Raw genomic sequence first — 20470 nt, 5'->3', positions numbered from 1 at the left:
CTCTAATCTTTCAAGGACATACAAAACGTCAAAATTGTCTTTCGAGTCCAAAATCTACCAAAACAAAGATAACAAAACCACATTCCAAGATGCAAGAAGGCTACATCGACGTCGGAGGAATTCCTACTCACGTAATGTGTTGGGGTAAATGGATTTCGGACCGTTTCGACAATTCTGACAATGAATTAATCATTTGTGTGAGCGGAAATCCCGGTTTAATTGGCTTTTATTCAAAGTTCCTCGGAAAACTTTATGAATCGTTGGATGTTTGTCACGGAAAAAAGATTCCCATTTGGGGCATTGGGCATGCAGGACATGACGATCCGCCCCGAAATTCTGAAAAAAAGGTCCCGCGACTCAAAGGAAACGAGCAGCTCTTCAATTTGCAGGGACAAATTCATCACAAAATGCGATTTATCGAGCAATATGTGCCGAAACACGTCAAAATCTACATGATCGGGCACTCAATCGGAGCTTACATGAATTTGGAGTTGTTGCGAGAGCCGGAAATTAAGAAACAAGTAAAAAAATCGTACATGCTCTTTCCGACAATCGAACGAATGGCAGCATCGCCGAACGGGAAACTCTTTACACGATTTTTCCCATGGATGACACAACTTGCCGTCTGGATTTATGCCCTTTTTGCCTTGCTGCCGGAGAAAGTTCGCATTTTTATCATTTTTTTGTACTTTTCGGTGTTTCGCATCGAGAAGCAATTCATCGGGACAGCGCTCAAATACACGCAACCGCGTATCGTGCAAAAAGTCATTCATCTCGCTGTGGATGAAATGGAAAAAGTTGTGACGCCTGACTACGATTTGATACGGAAAAACAGCAAAATTTTAGCTTTTTATTATGGAACGACCGATGGATGGACTCCCGTTGAGTATTTCAATGATTTGACGAAAAATGTCCCGGAGGTCGAAGCGCAACTCTGTAAACGGGGCATTGCTCATGCTTTTGTCTTGAAAAGCTCCAATGAAATGGCCTATCTCGTTGCTGAATGGATAAATGGAGATATGGATAAGGAGTTAGCTGAAAAAAAAGCTTCAAGAAAAAGTTAAAAGGCGAGAATTAAGATTTAAGAAAAAAAAATGGGATCATTAACGGAGAATTTTTCAAAAAAAAATATTATTAAGAATTTGTATTATTTAAAAATTGTGATTTCAATGAATGTTAAAGAAATAAATGTTTTTTATAAATAGTTGACAAAAAAAAAATTTTAAAGATTTTTTAGGTTTTTCTACTAAAATTTTGTAATTTGTAACTTAAATGATAATTTTAATAATTTTTAAAAATATTTTTTTTAATAAAAAAAATATGAAAAACAAAATTTTTAGAATTATTTTTAATATTTAATTTTCTAATTATTTAAATTAAATTAGGTATTTGTTTATTTTTAATTTTTTTAAAATTTAAAACGAATTAAAAATTTTTTTAAATTATTTAATTTAATTTTTAATTTGTTTAAAAACGCAAAAATATCACATTTTTGGCTTTTTAAATAATAATTTTTATTTAATTAAAAGTGACCCGAAATTAATAATAAATTAAATTAATTAATTATTTTTTTTATTTTTTATTAAAAAAATAATGTAGATATAAAAGAGTATGAAAAAATAATTTTTAGATTTTTTTTTTAAATTTAATTATTTAAAGTTTTACTTTTTTTTTAAATTTGCTTCTGATTAAATATAAATTAATTATTTTATTTTATTAATTATTTTAACTTTTAGTTATTTTAAATATTTTGCACAATATAGTTAAATTAAATATATTTATTAAAAACTTCCATTTATTTATTAAAAAAAAAAATATATATATGAAAATTGAACGAATAATTTTCAAAACTTTATTTTGACAGTTCGTGCCACGTAAATATTATTGAAAAAAAATTAAAGTGAAATCGTGATTCATTCCATATTTTTGCATTTTTTCACACAAATTCTGTGCAATATTTCTACTTTTTGACGTCTTCCAAGGCTTTTGGGGGTCGTTTTGTTCAAAAATCATCAAAAATTGTCCATAAAAAGACCAAATTAGAAATTATTTGAAGTGAAAGCCGTTGTTCGAGTTGAAAAATGTCGATGGAAGAATTGAAACGAGAAGTAGCAGAGCTAAAAAATGAGCTTGCCAAGTACAAATCATCCGGAAAACGTGAAAAAATCGAAAAAATGTCAGCGGAAGTTGTGGATTCTAATCCTTACAGTCGTTTAGTGAGTTTTTTTTTGAAATAATTTTCAGAATTTTTTAGTAAAAATAATTTTTTTCCGTAGATGGCTCTTCAGAGAATGGGAATTGTGCAAAATTACGAGCGGATTCGTGAAAAATCTGTCGCTGTTGTCGGTGTGGGAGGCGTTGGTTCTGTTACAGCTGACATGTTAACGCGATGCGGCATCGGGAAACTCATTCTCTTCGATTACGACAAAGTTGAGCTTGCAAACATGAATCGACTGTTCTTCACGCCGGATCAAGCGGGTCTTTCGAAGGTCGAAGCAGCAGCTCGTACCTTGAATTTCATCAATCCCGACGTCAAAATCGAGACAAATAATTACAATATCACGACAGTCGATCATTTCGATGAGTTTTTGGCGACAATTCAGAGCGGCGGATTGACAGAAGGGACACCTGTTGACTTGGTTTTGTCGTGCGTCGACAATTTCGAGGCTCGCATGGCGATAAATGCGGCTTGCAACGAGCTCGGGATGAATTGGATGGAAAGCGGCGTCAGTGAAAATGCTGTTTCGGGTCACATTCAACTCATAAAACCCGGGGAAAGTGCGTGTTTTGGCTGTGCACCGCCATTGGTTGTCGCAGAAAATATCGACGAGAAAACTTTGAAGCGCGAAGGCGTTTGTGCTGCTTCGTTGCCAACGACAATGGGCATCGTAGCGGGAATGTTGGTGCAAAATACCCTGAAATACCTCTTGGGATTCGGCGAAGTGTCGGATTACTTGGGATATAATGCTCTGAATGACTTTTTCCCGAAAATGAGTCTCAAACCGAACCCGCAATGCGAAGATCGGCAATGCGTGTTGCGACAACAAGAGTTTGCAGCGAAACCAAAAGTCGTCAAGGAAGAAGTTTTAGCTGTAGATGACGCCCCGTTGCACGAATCGAACGAATTTGGCATCGAACTTGTCGATGAAAGTGCTCCTGTTGCTCCAACGCCTCCCGTTTCTCAAGCAGTTGGCGGTTTACGGTACGCCTATGAAGCTCCGCCGCCAGATCTTGTCTCGGATGTTGCCGGAGCTGCTGCTGTTTCGCCCACAGCGAGCGACGATGTCAGTCTCGAAGACTTGATGGCGCAAATGAAATCGATTTAAGACATTTTTTGACTTTTTTTTATGTATTTTATTGACAGAGCGACGTAAAAATTAAACTTAAGCTTAAAAATTTTTTTATTCTTTTGTTGAGAAATTCTCGTCTTTGACGGCTTCTTTGAAACGTTCCTCGAACAGCGACAATTCCGACATCAAATCCGTGATGGCGTTCATGAAAGCCTCTTGCGGCGTGTGATCCGACGTCGTTTGTATCCGAATGACGAATTTGTGCTCCAACGGATGCGGAACTTTGTATCCGGCGAACAAGACATGCGGATCTTTCAGGAGCTGATTACGGATCATGTTGCCCAAAGTGTGATCTTCCTTGTTTACGGTGAAAATTGCGGCATTTGGGACTTTTGTGTCAAGTTCCTTGATGATTCTACAAAAAAAAATTGAAGAAATGTTGGTTGTAATTCAATGAAATTAAGAAAAATCTTACTTTTTCTCTCCTTCGTACAACAAAAATGACTCGAACGTTGGCGGCGCATTCATTTTGAATTAATTTTGGTAATTTTAAATATTTAAAAGTAGAAAATTTAAGGAAAAATTACGAAAATTGACTAAATTTTAACAATTCGCGTCTGTTTTGATTGTAAAACGTCAAAATTTTGACATTTTGTCATCCTCTGAATACCGTAATGTACATAATTTAAAGAGAAATGTCAAATTTCATTCTCTTAAATTTTTTATATTTTTCAATTTTTGCCTTAATTTCTAAAATTTTCAACTGTTTTTACTTATTTTTAGTCTAAAAAAAATATTTAGCATCAAATAATTTTAAAATATATCTAAAAATTCATAATAAATAAATTAAAGTAAATAAATAAATAAAATATAAAAAAATATATGGCTTAAATTTAATTAAAAATTATTTATTTATAAAATAATCTAAAGAAAAAAATAAAATAATTAATTTAAAAATACTTTGTTAATTTAAAAAAAATATATATTTAAATTAGAATATTAATAAAATAAATATTAAAAAAATAATTTTAATTAAATTTAATAAAATAATTTTTTAAATTAGGTTTTTTCTAAAAAATCAAAAAATGGAAAAAATATAAAAAAAAAATAAAAAAATATAATTAAAAAAAAATTAATTAAAGAATTTATTAATTTAAAATTTTTAAAAATTATAAAGAAAATAAATTATTAAAAAAAATTATTAATAATTTTAATAAAAATTAAAAAAAAAAAAAAAAAAAATTAAAAATAATAGAATTCAAAGTTAATTAAAAATAAATTTAAAAAAAATAATTAAAAAATTTATTAATTTAAAATTTATAAAAATAATAAAAAAATAATTAAAAATTTAAATATTAAAATAATGAAAAACAAAAAATTAAAAAAATAATGAAAAACAAAAAATTAAAAAAATAAATAAAAATAAAAAATTAAATTTTTTTTAAATTCGAAATTAGCTTCTTTAAAAATTTCAATTTTATTTTAATTTTTAAATTTTTTTCTCTTAAAATTTTCTACATTACAGTAAATTTCACATCGCCGGCAAAGCAAAAATCCCTTTTAAAAATCTAACATTGTCAATACTTTTATTGCTTAACACGTAAAAAGCTACAATTACTAATTCAATTTTGTTCCGTAACCATTAAAATATCCTTTAAATCTGTTTCTTCTCCTTTAACTCCGTTATTTTTGATCCATTCTGCACAAATAGCTGCCATTTCAGGTCCTTTTCTGACATTAAAGGCATGAGCCATGCCAAGTTCATCCAATTGTGCGTCAATTTCGGGGATTTTCTCCAACAAATCGTAATAATATGACGTTGGACACCAATGATCTGTCGTCCCATAATAAAATTTGAGGATTTCTTTGTTCTTTTTGATCCAATCGACCTCCAAGTCGTACACATTATCGACTTGATCCTGTCCCATGTGCAAAATTCGAGCAAGAACACGTTCGTTGGCGACTTTGAGAGCCGCATCGAGATACGCATCCGGCAAATTCCACTTTTGGATGTAATGATTGATGATGTATCGTCGCACGGCGTATGGCAAGAATCCGATGAGATAGAAAATTTTCGAATAAAATCGCGCTCGTTCGATGCGTTCCGTGAAGATTTTACCGGCAGGCGAAATTTTCATTCGTTCGATTGTCGGAAACAAGAGATAACAATGATGCACTTGTTTGCGGATTTCTTCGCGTTTGAGCAACTGCAAGATGGTCCAGGCGCCAACTGAGTGCCCGATGAGGTGAATTTTGACGTGTTCCGGCACGAATTGCTTGAAAAAGTCAATTTTGTGCGCAAGTTGTCCCGCCAAGTCGTAACGATGCTCATTTCCCGACAGCTGAGGGACTTTTTCGCGCAATTTTCCGTCGGGTTCTTCGTGACCCGCATGCCCGATTATCCAAACGGGCAATTTTCGACCCAATTGTTGGTACAGCGTCGTAATGAAAGCCGTGTAAAATCCCGGAACGCCTGGATTTCCCGTTATTACGAGCACGATTTCCTTTTCCTTTGCAGCGTCGAAAGGTTCTTCGATCCATTTGCCCAATGTGAGGATCCGCGTGGGAATTTCAGCGATATTCACGTATTTATCTTGCATCGCAGAGTTGTGTGTGAGCGCTTTCTTGTCAGGCATTTGCAACACTTGAAGATAATTCCGTTTGTAAAAGAATGCTGGAAACAGCAAAAAACGAAAACGACTACCCATTAAAGCAACAACGATAGAACAACAACTGCAAGCTCATTGCCAATAGATCACAGCCGATGATAATTAATACTATTATCTCAGTTTTTTGAAGGCTTTTGATAGATATCGAAGTGACTCAACAAGATAATTTCATAATTACTACTGAAGAGAATTCTACTACGCAAATGACGTTTGTTTACAACTGAAGGGCGTTTCATATGGGAAAATTTGCTTTTTTCAATTGTCTGTCTGTAAATATATTTTAAACTAAATTTGAAGTGAAAAAGTAAAATTATTTTAATAATTTATTAAGAATGAAAAAAAACAATTAAAAAATATTTAAAAAAAATATTAAAATAATATATTTAAAAAAATTTAATATGAGAAAAAAATTAACTTACTTAATTAAAAATCAAATTGAAAATTATTTATTAAATTCTTTTTATTTTTATTTAATAAAAATTTAGGCCGCTCCAATTTTTTTTTGAACTTTTTGTCCCATGCCCCATTTCAAAAGCCGAAATAAAATAAAAAAAAAAGTTGAAAATTTCATGAAAAATGACCGTTTTTTGCTCTATTTTCATAATTTTTCAGTAAATTTTAAATTTTTTTAAAATTTTTTTCAACTTTTGAATTAAAAATTATATTTGTACAAAAATTTTCTTCTCTAAAAATATTTTTTCGAAAATCATTGAACTTAACAATATGTTTTCAAAAAAAATTTTTTTTTCATGATTTTTTTTTTATTTTTTAGTTTAATTGCTTGAAGTCAATTCAAATAAGAAATTTTTTAATGAAGATACATTAAAATCAACGAAAATATTGATCAACGTTTAAAAATTCATTAAATATTTGTCATTTTGTATGAAAAAGTATTTCAATTTTTTTTTTATTTTGCCCCCCCCCATTTTGAAAAAAAGTTTTTGGGACAAAAAGTTCAAAATAAATTTGGAGCGGCCTTATTTGTTTAATTCTGATTTTTAATTAATTAATATTTTAAATTAAATTTTTAAAATTTATTAATATTTAATTTATAAAATAAATTAAACTTATTAAATTATTTATTAAATTTATAGATATTGAATTAAATTTATTAATAAAAAGTAAATTTTTTAAAATATTTTTCTCATATCGTTTTTAACTTTTTTTTTTAATTATATCTTGTCGCTATTTCAGTAATTTTTTTCAATTTTTTAGTCAATATCCAAATTACGGGAAAAGTTAGACCTTCAGCTTAGATTGAAAAACTTTAATTTAAGGAAAGTTTTTAAATTAACTTAAAATTTTATTAATATTTATGCATTGAATTTAAAGATGGCGCTGTAATATTTTATTTATTTTGTCAGAAGATGGAGTTTTCTAAAGCTTTTTTGTATATTTAAGTAATTTCAACCTTATTATTTCAGAATATTTATGATTTTTTTTTCATAATTTTGAACGAGAGTTAAAAGTTTTAACTTAAAACTAAAGAATTAAATTTTTATTTTGCTTGATTTTCAAAGAAAAAAAATCATAAATAAAATAAAATAAAAATTATTTTTTTTTATTTCTTTAAAAAAAAATTAGATTCTTTAAAAAAATGTATTAATTAATTTAATTTAATTAATTTTATTATTAAAATAAATTAATTAATTAATTAAATTAATAAAATAAATAATTTTTTTTATTAAATTTATTTTTTTTTTTAATTTTAAAGTATTTTTAATTATGAGAAAAAGTTAAAAAAAATAAATTTTGAGAATATATTTAAATGTTTTTATTTTAAATAATTTTTGTTAAACAAAAAGTTTATAATTACCTTTAGTTAAAAATTAAAATGCGCTCTAATCTTTTTTTTATTTCAAACCGTCGAGTCTTTACGTTTTGTTTTGATTTTTATTTTATCTCGAAAACACATTTCAAGTCAATTTTCTTGCTCAAAAATTAAGAAAAAACCTTCAAACGCCGTGAAAAATGATTCGCAAGGTAATTCTTGGGATCAGCGGAGGCGTCGACAGTGCTGTCTCAGCGTATTTACTCAAATCCAAGGGATTTCAAGTGCAGGCAGTTTTCCTCAAGAACTGGAACGAAATTGACGAAACCGGAAAATGTTCGGGAGAAGCAGATTTCGCGGATGCTGAATACGTTTGTGACTACTTGGGCATCCCGTTGCATCAAATGAACTTCGAGAAGCATTATTGGAATCAAGTTTTCGAGAATTTCTTAAACGATTATTCGGAAGGATTAACTCCGAATCCCGACATTCTTTGCAACAAAAACATCAAATTCAATCTTTTCTTCAAACAAGCCGTCGAAAAATTTCGCGGAGATGCTTTTGCGACGGGACATTACGCGAGAACGAGTTTCGGGAGTTTTTTGGAGAAATTTGAACCGAACAAAAAAGTCAAATTACTTCAAGCTGTCGACAGTTTTAAAGATCAAACTTTTTTCCTGTCACAAATCAGTCAAGAAGCTCTGCGAAGAACAATGTTTCCCGTTGGCAACCTCCAAAAGTCACAAGTGAAAGAAATTGCTTCACAACTCGGCTGGAAACGAATTCTCGAGAAAAGGGAAAGTGTCGGCGTTTGTTTCGTGGGACGACGAAATTTTCAAGACTTTATTGCGGAGTACATTGACGATCAACCCGGCAATTTTGTGGATTTTGATACGGGAGTAACGGTTGGCACGCATCGCGGCATTCATCATTGGACTTTGGGGCAAGGTTGTAACTTGGGCGGGTTTAAAAAACCCTATTTTGTACATTCGAAAGACAAATTGACGAACAGAATTTACGTCGTCGCAGGAACAGATCATAAAACGTTGAAAGCTGACACAATTTTCACCTCAGAAGCAATTTGGATCAACAAACCAGAGTTCAGGGGAAATATTTTTAAATGTAAATTCAGGTTTCAACACACAAAACCCCTCACGAATTGCATAATTTATCAACTTTCCGATGGAAAATTGTTTGTGAAGCTCGAAAAGGCTTTGAGGGCCATCACGCCAGGACAATATGCTGTATTTTATACGGATGATGAGTGTTTGGGAAGTGCCCGAATAAGGAGACCCCTTCAAATGTTCAGGCAAGAAGAAGTTTTAGAAAATGACGAAATGAAACGTGAAAGTAGTTGACATTAAATAAAATTTTATTTTAAAAATAAATTAAATTTCTTTTATTTTAATATTTTTTTTTATCACAGTTCGATTTTTCAGGTAAATTTTAAATCCATAAAATATGAATTTATTTAAAAAATTAATTTTTTTTTAGAAAAAAAATTATTTATTTATTAATTTTAATTTAGTTTAGTTTAATATAATTTAATTAATTTTTTAAATTTATTTTAATTTAATTTTTAATTTCGTATTTTAAATTTATTAATAAATTAAAATTAAATTCATTAAACTAACTAATTATTTTATGGATTTTTATCACAAATTTGATAAGTGAATATTTTGATCATACTAAGATGTTGAGGTTATGTGATCTCGAGATCATTTCATAATTAAGATCAAAACAAAATTTATTTTTTTTATATACACAAAACGTATATCTAAAAATAAAGAAATAAATGATATTTACAATAAATAATTGTCGTTCTCACATTTTGTGGGTAGGTCGATTTTTCAGGTACTTAAATTTCAAATCCATAGAATAATTTTAACATAACCTCAAAATTACATATTTTAATTTTTTTTAGTTTTTGTAAATCAAAATTATTCTATGGATTTATTTATTGAACCTATTAGCAATTAGCTTATTAGGTAAATTTTTTAAATTAATTTTGGCGCGCTAATTAAGATGTTAAGGTTATGTGATCTCGAGATCATTTCAGAATTAAGATCAAAACAAATTTTGTCATTTGAAAAACCTCAAAATCAAATGTTAAATCGTAATTTGAATAAAAATATTCAAAAATTATCTATCTTTTTCTTAATTTTTTTTTCAAAATTTGTTATTTTCTTCTTTAATAATTTTAGAAAAAAAAACAATTTATTGTAGGTATATATTTTTTCATCGACTTACGATTTGAATTTATATTTATATTCATATTTATATTTAATTTAGTCAAATTTTTGTAATTTCGTTTCTTTACCAAACATTTTGTTCAATATTTTAATTTTATAAACATTTTTAGGTTATAATTTAAAATGATCAGACACGTGTTTGGTTGATCATCAAGAAAAATTTGCTAAATATAAAGTTCAGAAAAGTTACTTTGCCTGAAAATTATTTGAATTTATGAATATTTAAGTGAAATATTGATTTTTTGTTCAATTTTTAGATATTTTGAACTTGGATTTGTTGTTGTAATAGACATTATCGAGTAATTTAGCCAATATTTTATACAAATTTAGTATTTTATCTTAATTTTTAAATAATTTTCTTTTGAAGATGTAACAATCAATAATTAAAGTGTATTGAATTTCGTTGATAATCAATCTTACAATGTACAAATTTCTTATTTTTTGTACAAAAACATAATCTTAAACCTAACTTAAACTGAATAAATATTGAATTTAGTGATTTAAGTCAATAACGTATGAAACAGAACACAAAAACCCCGTTCAAAGATAGAACAATTTGTCATTAAGGACGTCATTTGGATTCTTTTTGATGTGTTGCCCAACCAAGAAAGCCAATTTGTGGGCATATTGACAACACGCAGGCACACGAACTGTTCCGGGCCAATTGTAGTACATGAAGCACAGCTTGTAAGCAAGACGTTGAATGACATCGGGCGCAAAATTAGCAGAATCTTCAACTACGATGTAATGCGTTGGCGTAACTGTGCCTTGACGCACACTTTGAGGCACCAAATAGAAGTCGAAGAGATGTTTGCGCGTCACTGAGTGATCAACAATTGTTCCGGGCTGCGGATTGATGAGTTCGTTGCCTTTGATCGCCATCATTCGAGTGTTGATGCGTTTCTGCACGACGATAAATGTGAATTGCGGGTCATATCCGGGCTTTTCTGCCTTTAATGCAGTTTTGAGTTGAAGAATTTCGTAATTTTTCAACGTTTGGATTTGTCCGTCGCCAACTCCATCGCGAAAAATTATGATGCGTTCGGGATATTCGTGATTGTGTTTTTGGAATTCCTTCAGAGCGAAGCGCAAACATTGCGTAAGTCCGTTTAGGAGTTCTTCGCTCTTGTTTTGAACGACAGCGCGACTATACCATCGTGTATAAGAGTCATCGAGGCTTGCGACGAAGGCAGCAACGGAATTTCCTGCACGCGAGGCATCGTGATGCGTGTCAATGCCGCAAATCATGACTTTTTTGAAGGGGATTTTGATGCCCCATAAGGTTCCGCCCATCTTGCAGTTCATCTGAAGCATAATTTTTTGCACAATCGATCGATTTTTCGCATCGTTCGCGAGTGTCTTTGAATTTATCACTTGACTCGGGATCGGTAACTCTGTGCAGCAAATTCTTTTGATGGCGGCATAGCGATCGTCACGCGGCGTCGGGCAAATTAACACAACAATTTGCAATTTCGGGTTCAAATTCTTCCGCAAAGCATCGACATACGCTGTGGGACTGTCTGTGGGTAATTTGACGATTTCCGGTTGAGCAACTTGAATTCCCATCGGGCGAGAATTGCGTTTCATGATGTCGATGAACTTGTCTGCTGATTTCAAGTCGCGTTGCACACAAATTACGAGCCACGTGTTTAAATCGACGGCTTTCATGACGTGATTGTTCGTTAATTCGCGATTAAAATCCGCTCCGGGTCCCGCACTGATGACTTTATTCCCAAACTGGATCTTTTCGTCTTCGAGTTGGCGTCCTTGCAGTGTCAAAATGTCATTAGCGAGCGTCAAGCCCCATCCACGAAGCATTTTTGACGTCGTTTCGTCTTCGGCAACACGTTTAATGAACGTTCGAAGGGATCCCGTGCGTTGATTTGGCGTTATGCGAGTACATGTCGCAACATCTTTCATAATTTTGAAATCAGATCGCATCTTATCCGTTAGTCCTGTGAGATAAGTCAACTCGGGCACCAACAAGAGACGAATTTCCTTCACTTCTGTCGTGCTCAAGCGACGTTTGTCGATATTCATCAACATCGGTTGTCGCAAATCCTTGATGTCGATGTCGTAATGCTTCTTGTAGTACTCGACAAAAGTGATTTCTTTGCCGTCGCTCGTTGGAAAAGTCGACATCGGGTTCATGTCCCACAAAACTTCGTCGACGCGGTATGTTTTGTTGTTGTAACGCGTGATTACGCTTGCTCCGAGAACCGCTTGTTCGAAGGTTCGTTTGTAATTTCCGTCGCCGCCAGCATTTGCCTCCTTCAAGAGATCATAAACGGTGCGTTGGTTCAAAACGCGAAACGTCACATCGAGACACAACATGATGCCGCCTTCGTGTTCGTCGACAGCTGTCACGTATCCGGGCCAGATTTCGAGTTTGTGTTGCGGAATCATGTGAGGAGCAGCGGGATCGAATTGTTTGCGGTTGAAACGAACGAATTTCAAGCGGTTCATGATGCGATCGAACAAGACGTTGTACAAGTGAACGCAATCCTGTAAAATTTTGAGAAAAAATATTTAAAAAGGATTTTTCTCTTGAAAATGTTTTGGATTTCTGCAAATTAATTTTTTATATATGGAAGAAAATTGTTTTAAATTTTTTTTAGAAATATTAAAAATTTTGAAAAAATTAAAATAAAAATCGATGAAATAAAATAAAATGAATAAAAAATTAAAAAAAAAGAAAAATTTAAAGTTTTGAAAGCTTTAAAATTACTTTTTTTATACAATAAATTTTAATTGTTTGACTAAAAATATCAAAAAAATATTAAAAAAAAAAATTAAATTTAAAAATCATTTTTTTTTTAATTAAAAAAAATAATAAATAATAATTTTTTCATATAAAAATAAAAAAAATAAACAATTAATTATTAATTAATTTTTAACTATTTTTTTATGAAAATTGTCGTAATATTTTACGAATACATTATAAATAAAATATTTAAAAGCAAAAAAAAAAAAAATATAAAAAAATTAAGTTTGTAATAATTTTGCTCTTGAAAATGTTTTTAGAGATAGAATAAATAACTCATACAGAAATATTGTAATTTTAACACAAAATTTAAATTTTTAAATTGAAAAAAATATATACAACAATAAAATAAATTAAAAAATTTTATATTAAAATTTAGATAATTATCATAAAAGCTACAAATATATATTTTTTAATTAGAATAAAAATTTTCCTTTAAAAAAATACTTTTTTGTTTTGTTCATATAATATATTTCAAAGTTTCACTAAAAATATTTAAAAAAAAATTAATTTAATTTTTAAAATATTTTAAAAAATTAATTTTTTTAAACAAAAAATAAATAAATAATTTAAAAAAAAATAAAATGCGATAAAAAAGAAACATAATTTGTTTTTTTTTTCAAAACTATAAAAATAGTTAAGTAATTAATTGAAAATTTAAGTAAATTATCACAAAATAATATTTAATAAAATAAAATAATAGTATTACAATTTAAATTTTCATATTATAAAATTTAAAAAAGCAAAACAATCAAAAAGTAAAAATAAATAAAATAAAAAGATAAAAATAAAATAAAAATAAAATAAATAAAAAAAAAAAAATAAAAAAAAATAAAAATAAAAAAATAAAATTAAAAATAAATTTTTTTATATGAAATATTTTCCCCTGATAATTTTCAAAATTCATTAAAACAATTAAATTAAAAATTTAAAGAATTTCTTAATTTTTTAAATTTGAAAATAAATAAAAATTTTCAAAAAAATCTAAAAAGTAAGAAAAATTCAATTTAAAATTATTTTGATGGTAATTTAATTGTAATTTTTTTTTTATAAAAATTTTGTCAAAATGTACCAAAAGCTTAAATATTTATTACTTTGAAGAAAATTATATATTAAAAAAAATTTTTTAATGTTCAAAATTTCTCTAAAATCCAAAACATTTTCAACCATTAAAAAGACTTAATGAAAAATATTCTTACCGACAATCGTTTTTGTTTCCTGAAAGTAATTTTGATCTCATAAGTGTCTCCATTGATATCCTGAATGGCCTGTTTTGTGACAACTTCAGGCAATTTTATCGGCAAGTACAACGTAACTCCATCAAAAGTGCGAGTTTCTCCAATTACGTCTCGAATTTTGCCCATCAACTTGCAACGAATGTTCTTACTGGCGATTGGCGGGGCAAAATCAACCAAATATTCGAAAACGCCTTTGTCGGGATCCGTGAGAAGCTTTATGTAGTTCACAGCTATTGGCACAGTAACTCCTTTTGTGCCGCGACAATGCAACGTTTGCTTCTCCGGTTCTGAATCCAGTTCGAGTGTTTCGACCGCAGAAGTGATTTCTTCGACGACTTTTACTTCTTTTTTGTCTGCGACGCTACTTCCCGAGATGCTGTGCGTTTGTTGTTGTGCCATCGAAGCTATAAACGCGGCACGACCACGTGCACGAACCTACGGAGAAATTTTCTTGTGAAACAAAAAAAAAACTAAAGTTAACCTCCAAAAAAAAACTTACAGGCGATAAATCTTTCTTTGGCGCATCGTCGGATGAAGTACGTGACGAATCGACATCTGCTCCCGAGAAAACTCCGCGATCGCTGTTTCGAGCACGAGCACTTGCGATAAGAGCTGCTCGACCCATCGGGCGAATTATTTCGGCAGAAGATTGGTTCGTGTTGCTTTCATTGGCGCTACTTGAGCCACGATTGTCCGAAGCGGCGACCTCATCGCTGCAAGTTGTGCTTGTTTCATCAGAGGCTGCAGCTCGTTGTTCCTGCAAACGACGAAGCAACTCTCCTCTACCGCGACCTGCCATTTCCTTGAAAAATACAAAAAAAAAATTTTTGGATCTGATCGGAGACAAAAACAAAGCCGGCGAGATTTCGTATTGAAATTTCGAGGGAAATACGTGAAAAATTGGAAAATTTTCATTATTTTTTGCGAAACGAGAACTTACTTGTCTGTTTTATCAATAATTAATGTTTCAATGATGAATATTTTTTTGTTAATTTTAAATAAATTGTACGCGCAATTTTGTTTTTTTGCTCTTTACAATAAAGGTAGTGATGTCAAAAGAGAGTGCAATTTGTGAAGGATGAATATTCGAATTCGAATGTTTTGGCGTTTAAAATTTTTTACCGTTATTTTTAGTCGAAAATTAAAAATTTTGTATTAAATTTCTTAAAAAATTATGAAAAAGGCAAAAAATTTTTTTTTTTTTAAATTTGATGAAATATTGAACTTTTTTTCTGCTAAATTGGATTTTTAATATTTTATTAAAAAAATTAATTGAAAAAAATTAAATAAAAAAATAAAAGTACAATTAAATAAAAAATGAAGAAAAATTAATTTTTTTTAATTTGAAAAAAAAAAATATTTTAATAAAAATAATTTTTTTACTTAGGTTTATTAAATAAAATTTGTGAAAAAAATATAAAACAAAAATGCTGAAAAATTAAAAAAAAATAATATTAAAATAATTTAAAATTAATTTTTGAAACAAAAAACAATTAAATAAATAATAAATTAAAGAAACATAAAGAAAAACTGACAAACTAAAAATAAATACATATTAAAATAGTGAACAAAAGAATCAGGACAAAAATTTAAAAAATTAAAGAAAAAAAAATAATTTTTATTTTTTGAATATTTTTAATAAATTAAAATTTGTAAAAAAAATAATTATATAAAAAATATATTTTTTTTTAAATAAAAAAATATGAATTAATAATTTATTTTATAAAATAAAATAATTTTATTTAAATTATAAAATTAATAAATATTTTATTTAGATTTATTCAAATAATAATTAATTATTATCGGGCTAAAATTTATGCTCTTAAAAATTTCATAAAAATGAAGCCAATTTAATTAAAACTCATATAAATATTTTTTTATTTATAGACAATTTTCTGTTTTATTTCCCTTCTTCATCAATAAATTTGTATAATAAATGCTAGAATATCCTTAGATACATTTTTTTTGTTTTACGATTAGTGTGAAAAGAATTTCGAAGCAAAATTTATCATTTTTTTTATAATTATTTTACAGATATGAAACTTAATTTTTTAAAATTTTTGATATTTTTCGTAACAAAACATTTTCCAGTCAAAGGCAGTTTTAAAAGGTAAGTTTTTGAAACAATTCCGTTGAAAATGCAAAAAAATCAAATACTGTTTTTTTTTGTAGCGGATGACTCGAGTCTCCTTTTAGTAGTACACGTGTGTTATAGTCAAACAGCCACTAACATTATATTTATAACTTAATTCTAGATTTTTTTTATGTCAAATTTTGAATAGTTTTTTGTTTCTAAAATTTATTCTTAAAAATATTTCTTGTGTCTACTTTCAAAAACGGAAAAACTTCTATTTTGAGATTTTTTTGTTGTTTTACGAGTAATTAGACCACATTAATCGTTTGTAAATTCATCAAATTGTGCACATTCGCCGATGTTGCGTCCCTCAAAGAGACTAAAGTCATCTTGTTGGGCAATGAAGCCATTACCGAAGTCGATGTCGTCAAGGCAACCTTTGAATGGCGCGTAAAATATGGAATTTGTGTGTGACGAAACTGAAATGTTGTGTGGGAAGCCACCTAAAAAGTAAAAATTTCGTGAAAATTTGTTCAAAAAAAATTTTGAGAGACATTTCTTACCTACGAAAAATTTATCTTGCATGAGCAAGGAGCTATTTTTACTACTACTGCTGAAAATTTGTTGCAAATTTTTGTTATTCGACTCGGAATAAGTGATTCTGCCGTCGACATAAATATCCAAGTTGTCAGAATCCGCTTGAATTTTGATGTTATGCCATGCGCCATCTGCCAAAAATCCCGCCGACGGTACATCGAGTGTCTTATTAACGCCAACAAGTTCACTACTTGCTACCCGAACGTGTCCCTGTTCGAGTCCCAAGCCCAAAAAGTGATCATTTCCGCTCCAAATAAGCACGCCATTCGGATGAATTGTCGAAAAATTTACGCTTATCTGCAAAACGGGCTTCAATTTCGCACTTTGCCCGCCATTTCGCTTGTCTTTCACGGGAATTCGGGGCGGCGGAACAATCAGGTAACTATTTCCATTGAAACTTGGCGTCGAATGTTTGCTCGTTGCAATTTCACAAAAGTATCCTCCCCATCCATTCGGGCAGTCGCATTGCCCATTCTTCACACATTCGCCTCCGTTCTTGCATTTTACGACGTGACAACTCGCCGGAAGCTCACAACGATCCCCTTTTGCGGTTTCGGGGCATTTGCAATGCGGTTTCATCTTTTCGTCGAGCCAACAATGCCCGCCAGAGTCACAAGAATCGCCGCCGCATCCTGTGCCATCGCAATCTTGAATGTTTTTCGAGGAAACGATCGTTGTTTCGTTCAAAATGACACGAATTCCCGATACTGTGAGTTGTCGGAAGCATCCGCGATACGGAACGGGATACAATGAAATCGCATGTTGCGGAAGACGGGAAAGATCGTGAAGACCTCCGATGTAAATTTCGGTATTGGAGTCTACGAAGGAGTTGAATGACGGCGTTAGAGCGGAAGAACTACTTCCTTCAACCTAAAAAAAATGTGAGAAAAAATTTTTTTTATAAAGTTTTGTCAAAAAACAGTTGAAATTTTATCAAAAAAAGTTGAAATTTTATCAAAAATTTTTGAAATTTAATGCGAAAGTTGAAGTTTCATAAAAAATTATTGAAATTTTGTTCAAAAGTTGAAATTTCATTTAATAAAATTTTGTAATTTTTTTAAAAGTTGAATTTTTTTCGGAAATTATTGAATTTTTTTAAAAGTTGAAATTTTACCAAAAATTATATTAATTATTTTTTAAAGTTGAAATTTCATCAAAAACTATTGAATTTTTTTCAAATGTTAAAATTTCATCAAAAATTATTGAATTTTTTTCAAAATTTAAAATTTCATAAAAAATTTTATTAAATTTTTTCAAAAGTTGAAATTTCATAAAAAATTTTATTAAATTTTTTCAAAAGTTGAAATTTCATAAAAAAATGTTGAATTTTTTTCAGTAATTGTTGAATTTTTTTTTAAAGTTGAAATTTGAAAGTTGTTGAAATTTTAATCAAAAATTGATAAAAACTCACCCAAAGTGTCATTCGACGCCCCGCTTGAATAACTTTAACTTTGTGCCATTCACCAATTGCCAAAATTCTTGAACTCCGAACAACTGTTATATGTCCTTGGGGTCCTGCAGTTCGATATTCAATGACGCCGCCTTGCAACGACACACTTACAAACCCAATTTGACCATCTTTATTATCTTCCAAGTCGCCGAAGAACAATAAAAGCCCTCTTTCCGACAACGGGCGAATTTGAAATTCAACGGAAAAGTGTTGAACGCGACTTTGTTGCTGCGCCGCACGCGACGGAACGATCAATTTCACAGGCATCGGTTCGTCATACAAAAATGCACTTCTCACATTTTGCGGATTTTTCTCGTATCCATGCGATTGCAAAAGTCTCCCAAAGTAAACGTCACTTTCGATACTGGGCCATTTAATTTTCAGGTAAGAACGACGTCCCGTCATCGAAACATCGCTCAAATGTTTGATAATTTGATCGCAATATTTGCCCGTTTTGCCCACAGGACAATCGCATTCGTAGCCCGTGACGAGAGGAACACACATGGCATCTGGCGCACATCGATTGTTGCCTCCTTCGCACGGATTTGACTTTTGAGCGCATAAGGGACCATGCCATCCTTCTTGACAAATGCAAGTAAATGTCGCGCCATGTTGCAAACACGCGCCATCATGTTGACACGCATGTCGATGACATTCCCGCGTACCGCATTGACCAACGCCTCGACCTCGAACGCCCTTCGTTTCGAGCAATGGAATCGAAATGTGCCCCGAAATCAGTTGAAGATCGAAAATGCATCCTTGGAAACCCGAATGTAGCGGAAGATCATGCGGCAAAGACGAGAAATTACCAACAGAATGACCTCCTAAAATTTTTTTTCGTTAAAATCGATCTAAAAATGAGGTTAGAACAAAACTCACCGAGATACAAAACAGGATTAACCTCAAATTTGGTCATACCGCCGGGAGAATTTCCACTTATATTAACATTATTATCAACTGTAAGCCATGCGGTTCGCCCAATTCTTCCAACTTCGATCTGATAAACGTTTTCCGTGCCATCAGTCTTCCATTCGACAGGTTTTTGCGTGAAAATACGACGAGGACCTGCTCCCAAATTCCACGTGAGCATGATATAACCTAAAAATTACCCATTTTAAGATCAGCTGATCAATTTTCAATACAATATCGAACAAACCTTGAATAAAACTGACAGCAATATGATCACTCTTGTCATCATGATTCCCATTTTGACCAATAAACGCAAGCAATGAGATCTGTTGCATCGTTGTCGGCGACATTTTGAAGCTAAATTGCACGGAATGCTCCAAAGGAATCGGCAACGGGTACGCCATATACGACGAAAGACCATTAATTGTACCCGAAAATGTTGGCGTTGTGATTTCCAGATCTGAAAAAAAACAAAAATTCAAAAGTTAACCTCAATTTTTTTTTAAATAAACAAAAAAAAAATGTTGAATTGAAGGTTCTTTTATGCACTTTATGAACAAAAGAAGCAAAAGTTTATGTGAAAATGACACAAAACATGCTTTTGAGCAGAAAAACAAAGATTTTCCACAAGAACGAGGAACAAAACATGTCATAAACAAGTCTTGCAAGTCGTCGTTGTTGTTAGAAACATGAAAAGCAGTAAAACATGAAAAATAGAGGACGAAAGACTGCCCAAAACTAATCCATATTTAATTTTTGTGGCAATCCATACGTAAATAAGTTCATTTTGATGAGTTCTGCCCCGTATATACACAAAATTGCATTAAAAATCGCTCGTAAAATTTGTGTTTGCTGCCAAAATTGCTGCATGAAATACAACCAGATTGGGATTTGACTTCGTTTCGTTTTAAATTTCGTTCGTACCGAAAGTTTTGAGCGAAATTAAATGGATGGATTTCTCACATGTGTGTAATAAATACGAAATTGGATGATAACGATGATGATGCTGATGGAAGCAATGAACACGATGGACTCAATTTTAATGAAATTCCTTCCAATTGACCGAGAATTTCGCCTCGAGCGATACTTTTATCGCATCTACTGAGCTTCGTTCGCAATTTTCAGCAAAAAATTGATCTTTTATCACTTTCATACGTCTCACACGTGGCAAATTTCAAGGTTATGTTCGATCAGGAAGTAACCAAAAACATTTTTTTCATGTAAAATGTTTGTAAAAGCTGTTCAAATAATGTAACTTAAAGCAAATTGTTTGAACAACGTAAAAATTGTGACTCAAAAGCCCTTTTTAAGGTAATTTATCGTCGAAAAAGGTATTTAGTTATTTTTTATCGATCTAAAAATTCACTTCGTTCGTTAAAAAAATGAAAAATTTAATTTTTTTCTGTTTAATTTTTACTTTAGCGAGTTGTCAATCGGAAATTTTCTTCATCACATA

At 30.8% G+C, this 20470-nt stretch overlaps 7 protein-coding genes across 7 annotated transcripts in view; 3 read left to right on the top strand and 4 right to left on the bottom strand.

The window, feature by feature from the left end:
- The first annotated feature begins 89 nt into the window (after positions 1-89).
- On the top strand, positions 90-1064 carry LOC134828410 (lipid droplet-associated hydrolase). Its single transcript, XM_063841389.1, has one exon. The coding sequence runs from the start codon at positions 90-92 to the stop codon at positions 1062-1064; it is 975 nt and encodes a 324-aa protein (XP_063697459.1).
- An 820-nt stretch (positions 1065-1884) lies between these two features.
- LOC134831359 (ubiquitin-like modifier-activating enzyme 5) lies at positions 1885-3385 on the top strand. Its single transcript, XM_063845078.1, has 2 exons — positions 1885-2216; positions 2277-3385. The coding sequence occupies exons 1-2, from the start codon at positions 2082-2084 to the stop codon at positions 3324-3326; spliced, it is 1185 nt and encodes a 394-aa protein (XP_063701148.1). The 5' UTR covers positions 1885-2081; the 3' UTR covers positions 3327-3385.
- A 16-nt stretch (positions 3386-3401) lies between these two features.
- On the bottom strand, positions 3402-3920 carry LOC134831360 (DNA-directed RNA polymerase II subunit RPB11). The gene is made up of 2 exons (XM_063845079.1): positions 3766-3920; positions 3402-3705 (listed from the first exon to the last, which is right to left on the bottom strand). The coding sequence occupies exons 1-2, from the start codon at positions 3816-3818 to the stop codon at positions 3402-3404; spliced, it is 357 nt and encodes a 118-aa protein (XP_063701149.1). The 5' UTR covers positions 3819-3920.
- An 841-nt stretch (positions 3921-4761) lies between these two features.
- On the bottom strand, positions 4762-6149 carry LOC134830026 (lipid droplet-associated hydrolase-like). Its single transcript, XM_063843374.1, has one exon. It carries the CDS (start codon positions 5996-5998, stop codon positions 4913-4915), a length of 1086 nt encoding a protein of 361 aa, XP_063699444.1. The 5' UTR covers positions 5999-6149; the 3' UTR covers positions 4762-4912.
- Positions 6150-7878: 1729 nt separating this feature from the next.
- Positions 7879-9094, top strand: LOC134831149 (mitochondrial tRNA-specific 2-thiouridylase 1). The gene has a single exon (XM_063844806.1). It carries the CDS (start codon positions 7931-7933, stop codon positions 9086-9088), a length of 1158 nt encoding a protein of 385 aa, XP_063700876.1. The 5' UTR covers positions 7879-7930; the 3' UTR covers positions 9089-9094.
- A 1122-nt stretch (positions 9095-10216) lies between these two features.
- On the bottom strand, positions 10217-15018 carry LOC134829425 (protein argonaute-3). Its single transcript, XM_063842485.1, has 4 exons — positions 14925-15018; positions 14484-14786; positions 13946-14419; positions 10217-12487 (listed from the first exon to the last, which is right to left on the bottom strand). The coding sequence occupies exons 2-4, from the start codon at positions 14781-14783 to the stop codon at positions 10523-10525; spliced, it is 2739 nt and encodes a 912-aa protein (XP_063698555.1). The 5' UTR covers positions 14784-14786; positions 14925-15018; the 3' UTR covers positions 10217-10522.
- An 878-nt stretch (positions 15019-15896) lies between these two features.
- Positions 15897-20470, bottom strand: part of LOC134831858 (protein eyes shut) — a 68611-nt gene continuing 64037 nt past the window's right edge. Inside the window, exons 8-12 of the mRNA XM_063845683.1 lie at positions 19262-19474; positions 18985-19203; positions 18067-18929; positions 16622-17525; positions 15897-16561 (exon numbers count right to left, since the gene is read on the bottom strand). Of these exons, the coding sequence (XP_063701753.1) occupies positions 16377-16561; positions 16622-17525; positions 18067-18929; positions 18985-19203; positions 19262-19474 (2384 nt within the window). The 3' untranslated portion in view covers positions 15897-16376. The remainder of the gene's footprint in view (positions 16562-16621; positions 17526-18066; positions 18930-18984; positions 19204-19261; positions 19475-20470) is intronic.

This window comes from Culicoides brevitarsis, chromosome 2 (genome assembly GCF_036172545.1).
Source record: "Culicoides brevitarsis isolate CSIRO-B50_1 chromosome 2, AGI_CSIRO_Cbre_v1, whole genome shotgun sequence".
Taxonomy (NCBI): domain Eukaryota; kingdom Metazoa; phylum Arthropoda; class Insecta; order Diptera; family Ceratopogonidae; genus Culicoides; species Culicoides brevitarsis.
This window is presented reverse-complemented; position numbering and strand designations above follow the sequence as displayed.